General features: G+C 37.3%; 1 protein-coding gene across 1 annotated transcript in view; it reads left to right on the top strand.

Annotated features, from left to right (window-relative positions):
- Positions 1 to 7604, top strand: part of LOC106100333 (protein grainyhead) — a gene marked incomplete at its 5' end in the record, with an annotated part of 89114 nt that extends 81510 nt beyond the window's left edge. The window contains 7 exons of the mRNA XM_013279157.1: positions 494 to 588; positions 2348 to 2404; positions 3127 to 3225; positions 3316 to 3650; positions 3782 to 3983; positions 4565 to 4629; positions 5017 to 7604. Coding sequence (XP_013134611.1) covers positions 494 to 588; positions 2348 to 2404; positions 3127 to 3225; positions 3316 to 3650; positions 3782 to 3983; positions 4565 to 4629; positions 5017 to 5158 — 995 coding nt within the window. The remainder of the gene's footprint in view (positions 1 to 493; positions 589 to 2347; positions 2405 to 3126; positions 3226 to 3315; positions 3651 to 3781; positions 3984 to 4564; positions 4630 to 5016) is intronic.
- Between the last annotated feature and the right edge of the window lie 1204 nt (positions 7605 to 8808).

Consider the following 8808-nt stretch of genomic DNA (forward strand, 5'->3'; position numbering starts at 1 on the left):
CCACCGACGCGACCGACGCGCCATCTAGCGATTACTCACTAACGACCGACATATCAACTCTCTTCCTCCGTACAGATTAAGGGTGCTTAAATCACCAATTGCTCTAATACTTCAACTTCAAAATGTTACAAATCGTTTCCAATTAAGTGCACTTAATAACATACTCTTCATCTGTGACTAATCGGTAAATAAAAGTTAGAGTATAATTTTCAGAAAATAGAAAAGTGTTTCTTGTTACTCATTTCACTTTACTTTAATTATATTTAAACGCTAAGACTATCCCTACACTAAGGTTGTATTCCCTTGGATGAGCGAATGTTGTCTTCGGTCGCGAATCTATCGATGTTATCGTGTTATTATTCACGCCTTGTAGAAATAAGTTTCCGTCGTCGATGACGTATTGTGCATTAATATCTTAATCGAAATCTCCACATGCATTGTCCACAATTATACGTTCGGACAAGATGAATGACGATGCTTTGTTTTATTGCAGACACTAAGAACAGCATCGGCCTCGCCGGCTGCATCGAGGAGGTGGCGCACAACGCCATCGCCGTCTACTGGAACCCACTCGAAAGTGCCGCCAAGGTAATAAACGTTTTACATTATTTATTTATCGTTTATAGCTTTTGCCCGCGACTCCCTCCGCGTGGATTTAAAAAAACAACAGTGAGTAGCCTATGTGTTCTTCCAGACTCTCCTCTACATCTATACAAAATTTCATCGAAATCCGTTCAGCCGTTTAGCCCATAAACTCTAATAAACATCCATCCATCCATCTAAAATTTCGCATTTAAAACATTAGTAAGAGTAATTCATTAAAAATACAATCAGTGTAATATTTTAAAAGTATCGAAATTGTTACATCCTTGTTACTTTGGAAAATTTTAATTTTACATTACTATAAAAACATAAAAACTCTCAAGACCGTAAGATATTAACATAAAACTATTCACATGATACGCATTGGTAATATTCAACGTACCGAGTGGAACCATAATTTAGTAGAAATAAGCGTCGTAAAGAAGTAGCCGCAAATAAACATTAAATTACCTCTGCTATGAATAAATATGCACATATATTAAGGACATATTGTAAGTAAGCAACGGTCATCTTTTTTAAGAAATTAAAATGTGGATCATGATTTTATTGCGCTAATTAAGGATCAATTTAATTGAAACTTGTCTCCATATTGGGTGGAATAGCTTTGTGCGCGCCACAAAAAATGATTACTGCACAACATATAAAGAATCCCATAGCACGCAGAGAGCGCACTGCATCGCAAGACATTATTATTATAATTAAACTAGCATTATCGTTTTTACACAAGTTTTGCTCTCTTTCTTAATTCTTGGGAAAATTTATGTTAGCAAAAAATAAGATCTTAACATTACAAAAATGAATTCCTTTAATTAATGTAAATATTACTGGATATGAAATGTCGATAAAATAAAACTTTATTATTTATTTCGTATTGAAGCAGCGCGGTATTCTAATTAACCTTTTTATGCCGGCGTCGCTTATTAACGTTGATTTCCTCGCTACCATGTAGAGTGTAGAGGCTGTAGTTTCTATAATATAGCAACGGGGAAGCACAAAGACAGTTTTATGCATATATAAATCTCCTTCAAAGAAAAAGCAAAAACAACGTGAAAGACCATTGCGGGAGTATCCACGTTACCGACACAACGCGACGCTGACTTAAGTCGTTAAGCATTTAATTACATGTGTACGTTATCATTAGAATTCAATAGCTACATTGCAGCTAAGACTAAAAACAATAAAGCGGAAATTGAACGATCGTTTTAGTACTGTGAGAAACTAACGAAGCTGCTACTGGTCGATGTTAATATCGTAATGCGTTATTTTTGCATTGGATCGATAAGTATCATCGGTAATTATTAATTATTACACGAAAGCATGGCGGATGCGAGCTGTTTGCGAGCATAAGTATGCGTTGTGACAGTGATCGGTGGCGGTGGCTGCGTCGAGTAAAAACGCAAGGGGGGTCATTTGCATAGAGCGCGGTAATGAGTGGCGCGGCGCGGCCACGCCGCAAGTGGCAGTCGCCACTCCGCTCGGCTACTGCATAAAAACCATCCTACACTGTAATACAGGGAACTTCAATGAGTTTCATTAAAACCATCCTGGTTGTTAAACCTTTTTGTATCGCCGGAAGAATTCATCACGAGACAGTACGATGCTCGGAGAAACACTATCAGTTCTATGTATCAACATACTGTTTATAGTTTAAATAACTACTTATATATTATCCTTTTAAACAGTAATGGGCGGATTAGATGTTATTCCGCGTTATGTTTCTCATGTAAGTTACTATTGTTTTCAGATCAACATTGCAGTGCAGTGTCTTAGTACGGACTTCAGCAGTCAAAAGGGCGTCAAGGTTAGTAAATACGAGTAGAATTACTAATAAATTATTCAAATATTTTATTGGGCACACAGAAATTCATTGTCTTATTCCACTGAACTGTGCTACTTAAAGTTATGTACCAACTAGTCTCTAATTGCAAAAACGTATAGGCAATGTATTTTTTTAGCGAGAAATATTAATTGAACTGATAGTATGTAAATTAAAGTTACGATGAGACTCTGTCGATCAAGAGGTCGGTAACCGTGCTGTCGGCGGCGACGCCTCGATAAGCGTAGCGCGACATTATACATAGGGTGAGTCTATACTGCACCACAAGCGCTAGCGGGAGCAAGCAATCTCTTCACAAACCGCCTGCTACCCGCTCGCGCCTGCACCACACCCGGTGACGCCGCACGGCCTCGAACTGACGCAATTAAGACGTTTTAACGCGATTCGATTCAGACACGTGCATATTTTTCCTTATTCGTAAATTTATCGCAATTATCCCTTGTGAACGTTTATTAAAAAAACTATTTTTGTTAGAATACTAAGATAACCGAAGATATCAAGCGTGAAATCGCTTTAGTCAAAATAATTTGTTTGAGTGGTTCTCTAATTGTTTATGGTGACCGATAAATGTAAGACGATTCGAGAAAGGTGTGCCAGTAAAACTCTGCGAGACCGACATACGTGTAACTGTTGTTTGAGTTATATTCTAGTAAATTGAGGAATATTTAAAATTTATGTTTTTGCAGGGCCTTCCACTTCACATTCAAATCGACACCTTTGAAGATCCGAGAGACACACAAGTTTACCACAGAGGATACTGTCAGATAAAAGTGTTTTGTGATAAGGTAAGGTGATAAAAATATTCTCTTCAATGATTATTTGCTCTTGCACCAGTTTTCTATTTTTATTTCAATGTTTCGTTTTAACTGTTGAAGGGCGCTGAAAGAAAAACAAGAGACGAGGAGAGAAGAGCGGCAAAAAGAAAATTGTCAGCCACAAATAGGAAAAAGCTCGATGAAATATATCACCCTGTGACAGAACGTAGCGAGTTCTATTCTATGGCGGACCTCTCGAAACCTCCAGTGCTGTTCAGTCCGGCAGAAGATATTGATAAGTTAGCCGGAATGGATATTCAAGGTTTCTACGGCCACGACGAAGCGGCTCTAGCAGAGGCTCACCTTAAGGGAGCGTCGCCTTTCCTCCTTCACGCAGCAAAGCCGCAAGTTCCAGCCTTGAAATTCCACAATCACTTCCCACCCGATGCTCCTGCGTAAGTTGTATCAAGTATATATTATAACATTTTTTCTCAACCTATTGTAACAAAACGTCATAGAGTTATATTTTAAAATTGCTGTTGCCAATTTTTAAAGAAAGAGCTATAATTTGGAATTCCCTTTCCAGGTATCGATCAGATGTGGGTGGACTGTCTCCTTACAGCGATCGCAAGGACTCGCTGGAATTAGAGGGCGTTCTGGGCAAGCGCGCGCGCACCGGCACGCCCCCGCTCAGTGAGCGCGTCATGCTGTACGTGCGCCAGGACACCGACGACGTGTACACGCCGCTTCACGTCGCGCCGCCCACCACGCAGGGCCTGCTTCACGCCGTGAGTCCCAATGCCGCTCCTCTCTTACCGCACACGCTTGATACGTCACATTGACCAACACTTACGTATATTAAATGTGTCAAAGTAACGGATCAAGAATGCCGCCGTCCACGGCGAGCGAGAGAAATAACCATGGTGATGTTAGCTAACCGCAGAGCACGAATGAGCGAATTGGACATTTATGTCTTCTCGGTTACTCGTGATATCGATATTCGTTTATGAACGTATTTTTTCTAATGGTAAACGAAAGGAATCGAGACGCTTCGTCAGCGCCGTGGGTGCCGGGGATGCGAGCGTCCGCCGCCCGCGCCCGTCGCCTGCGGCGCCGCGTAACCGATGTGGCGCTTCATAACCCCGTCTAATACTTACGACACACGATCATCATAACTGCATGTTGTAATTAACACCCGCGCGGCCGGCCGCCGCAGTGAACCACTCGCGTGGTCCTCGCGATACTTCAAAATTGTCCTTGCAAAACCACTAGACCGGTTACTGAGCCTACGTCGTTCCGTTAGACGAGACGTCTCGGTTTAAAAACCAAAGGCCCATTGTAATTTTGTTTGTTTTCTGCTCATTTTCAGATTGAGAATAAGTACAAAATTTCAAGTTCGGCAATAAATAATCTTTATCGAAAGAACAAGAAAGGGTAAGTGGTTTTCATTGGCGTCAGACAGTTTCATGAGTACATACCGGCCGCCTCGCGTTAATAAGGCCTCGCTTGTCCTGAGGGCGCGCCACTAACTTCACAATGCTTCATTTACGAAATGTCCCTTTAATTAGATCGCTTTGTAATTGATTATACCTAAACATTAATTTAATTCCTCCATGCAAAACTGACATTTTAATAATTTTAAATGCACTTGCATTATATCCGACATTAATTATTTAAAATTTAGCATTAAAATTATAATAGAGAATATTGTGATTTTGTGTTAATTTTAAAGTATAATAACTGCAATATCATATTTTCTATAAATCTATCTTATTAACGTAAATGTCGTGTTGTATTGAATTTTAACTGAATGTGTTTTAGGATTACGGCCAAAATTGACGACGAGATGCTTGCATACTACTGCAATGAGGACCTGTTCCTGCTGGAAGTCCGGCCGGCGGGCGCCAGCGAGGACGAGCCCCTGTACGACATCACGTTCGTGGAGCTGCCACTCGACCACTAATGCCGCGTCCGCGCGCGCCCGCCGCCCGCCGCTCGCCGCCCGCCGCCGCCGCCCGCCCGCACTCGCGCCGCACGCGCTGCGCTCGTCATACACTCCTGGACGGATCCTCACGTCGCCTGCTCAATGCGCTCTCTACTAATGTTACATGTATACGTGAAATGTTTAATTATTATGTTCATCTGTGGCGGATTATGCGAAGGGTCGTCTTAACATTCCCATTTACACTCATAATTTATATGATAAGGTCTCAAAAATTGTCGATCTCAGATTGAAATTTACTATTAAGTGTTTCATTCACCATACTTTGTCTTAAATACAAACCGAATGTCACAAATTGTAGTCGATCGTCGTTAGAACGACGGGCGCTAGAGGGACCGACTTGTAAATACATATTTTAGTGCCTTATGAAATTACAAAACTTCGTGCGACGATTCGGCAATGCCAAGTAACATTTTGATAAGTCGGAACTGAAGCGAAGTGTGACAGTTTTGTTGATGTTGTTTAATCCTTATGTATGTTACATGTAAATGAGAAATGATCTGCTGCGTAGAGGAATTGTAACGTGCGTGCCATTCACTCGGTTATCATTCTAGATTGTAGTTATTGTTTCAACAGGTACCTTTTAATCTTGCCATGGTGATAAAGTAAGAAATTCTTGTCACAAACATTTTATAACATGTAGATAGTTCATCTACAGTCGATAAGGAATATAATGTGCCTTTGACGTAAAAATAATGTTATTATCTTTTATTATAAGTGAGTTAAGTCAAATTAAATGCCATCCACTTTGTTAAGTTTTATAAATAAGTTTGCTTTTATAAGCTCGCTCAATACAATCATTTAGTAAAGTTGATATTAGTTTTAAGGTCAAAAACGTTCAGAAATTCCGATTTTAAAATCATTACAATATTTAATTCGTTAATTTGGGTTCATTTTTTACAAGATCAACTTGCCAAGATTTATGGCAGTCGATAAACGGAAGCAATAAAATTTGATTTTTAATTTATGGACGAGACACAGTCGTCGACGGCCACGCCGCGCCGCACCGCGTCATCTCCGATACATTTATTCCAATAGTCAACATAGTCACAAATTTTATCTGCAACATTAACATAATAATTGTGGGGAGTGGTATGTGTACGATTTTAGAATTTATTTGATTTAATAGTTTTTATTATTTTAATATTCTTCGTTTTCATTACGTTAGTAATCGGGCCATGAGGACACTTAAGCATAAAAGAACCTGACTTGCATTTTCGTCGTGACTTATTCTTTAGACATGAATGTATATTGTTTTAAAAGTAAATTTATTAGATGATGTTCTTAGATATCTATCAATGTAAACTGAACCTATTGATCTGTAAAGGATAATATTTTTCAAATTATTGTATTATTCTAAGTGTGTATTTCCACCGATTTATTCGAAATTCAGAACCAGGTTCTGTTTTCACAAAGGGATTGGTCGCAGACAAAGTCGCCCATGATGTTGTTGAAGTGCCTAGTGCGGACGGTTCGATTAACTGCCATATTATGACATAAACTAGATTACTTACCTTAGTTATAGAACTTTAGTATAGTTTGTTACATTATGATCAATTTCTCATTCGAGTATATTATAATAAAATCTAAGATAATGCTATTGATACTTCTCATTGTAATATGTATTATTGTTTTTTTATATGTTGAGCTGCAATTGCGCTGCAGTCGGTTTTTTGCGCGCAAACAAATTGTTATCTTCCAATCAACTTATATTTTACACACTCGTTAATATATCTTCACTATTTTTAAGTAAATTGAAATCTCTCTATATGAAATATAATTGTTTTACTTTAACGCATCTCATTGCTCAAAGTCTGCATTTACGTTTCTCGTGCGAGGCGGACTCTAACATTGTTTTATATTTTACCTACTTATACGTATCGATGTAATGATATTTATTTATATGTACTTATTATAAATTGTGCAGCTTTAATGTTTACTTACAATGGTTTTAGATCGTGATTTTGAATCTCGTCATAAGTCACAAACGTCAGTAGCAATAGCGTAGAGCCGCGTAGGAGTATCGTAGAAGTTGCGTAGCGAGCGCGTCCGCGAGCAGTCGTCGGCAGGCGGCGCTTGGCCGTGTTGTGCAATGTTTAAACAGAGTTTAGTGTAGAGGAGAGGAGTATGAGAGGGAGAGGGAGAGAGCGTGGGAGAGGGAGAGGCAGCGCGCTCTGCCGGCGCGGCGCGGACTCGCCCAGCAGATAGTCACACTAGTTATGATAAACATCATGAAAATGTTTTCGCATTTTCGTTAATAAATTTTACTGTACTTAATTTTTAATCGAATAGATGTTACGTTATTCTTTTATATGATGATTATTTGTAAGTTGTCATAAAAATATTATTAATATAATTATTTTTATCAAAGTTTATAATCTAAATAAAAATGTTTTTCTTCAAAACATTCGAGGTGTTTTATTTGAAACAATACGATGTAAATACACACAGGAAAGTCCAAATAAGACGAATAAACGACAATTTTTACAATTGGCTCCCCATAAATCCCTTGTTATCCGTTGATTCTGAGCCCCTCTATCTCGTATTTCTACATACATTAAAAATAAACTTTCCAACTTCCATAATGACTTTATTTACTTATCATAATTTAACAACAATTTACCACATATGTACACCGACAAGCGATATAAGATAGTTTCGAAAGCATCACGATAACATTTACTTATCCGTAAAATATAGACATTTATAGAGTGAAGCAAATAGAACGAATGCATTATTTAATAAATACCTAAAAAAAGTACAGGAGCATACTCCAAAGGCAGAAAATTGGGAAACTACATTGAAGATCAGTCAAAATCTTATAATGACGCGTAAATACATAAAATTCTTCTGATTAAACACACTCCATAAATAACCGCTAATTATTTCTCAATCTTACTTAATCTATTGTAAAACCAAACTATCGTATCGTAAATAATGAATTTGCTAACAATGACCTAAACAGACATAAAATGTACTAATAAAACATTTAAAAAATGAATTTAAATTACCAACTATATTTAACTTAAATGTATTTGAAGATGTTTAAGTACCACAGTTAAAATAATTATAATTCCAATTTTACATCCATAAACCTGAAATAAGTAATAATCACGACATACTATGTAAATACTACTATTTTAAAATCCATAACGATTTTAATTATTTTCAAAATTATATGCTAAAGTAGAATAACGTAATCTAATTAGAAATGACATTTGTGTAACTTATCACTAGATTTCGTAAATTAAAACATACTCTGTGTTAGAGGGTTAAAATTTTTTGGTAATCGAAGCCACTTTTCCCTAATCTCTATGTCGTTTTTTTTTTAATTTTCGACCAAAAAGTACAGGAAACACTTTACTTAAAAATAATTATTTACATAAATTTTATTAGAATCCAATCATCACTAATAAGCCATATCTCAATAAAATCTTGAACTGAGCAGAGGATTTTTTACTAAAAACTAATATACGATATTACATTAAAATATGTGTTGAAAGCGACAAGCAAAATATTGATTAAAATCCTTAGCAATACAGCATAAACTTTCCTTATTGAAAATAGTGAATTATTAAAAATACAAGAATTTGGATTAGAAACTATCGATA

The sequence above is a fragment of the Papilio polytes genome, unplaced genomic scaffold (genome assembly GCF_000836215.1).
Source record: "Papilio polytes unplaced genomic scaffold, Ppol_1.0 DF824047.1, whole genome shotgun sequence".
Classification (NCBI taxonomy): Eukaryota; Metazoa; Arthropoda; class Insecta; order Lepidoptera; family Papilionidae; genus Papilio; species Papilio polytes.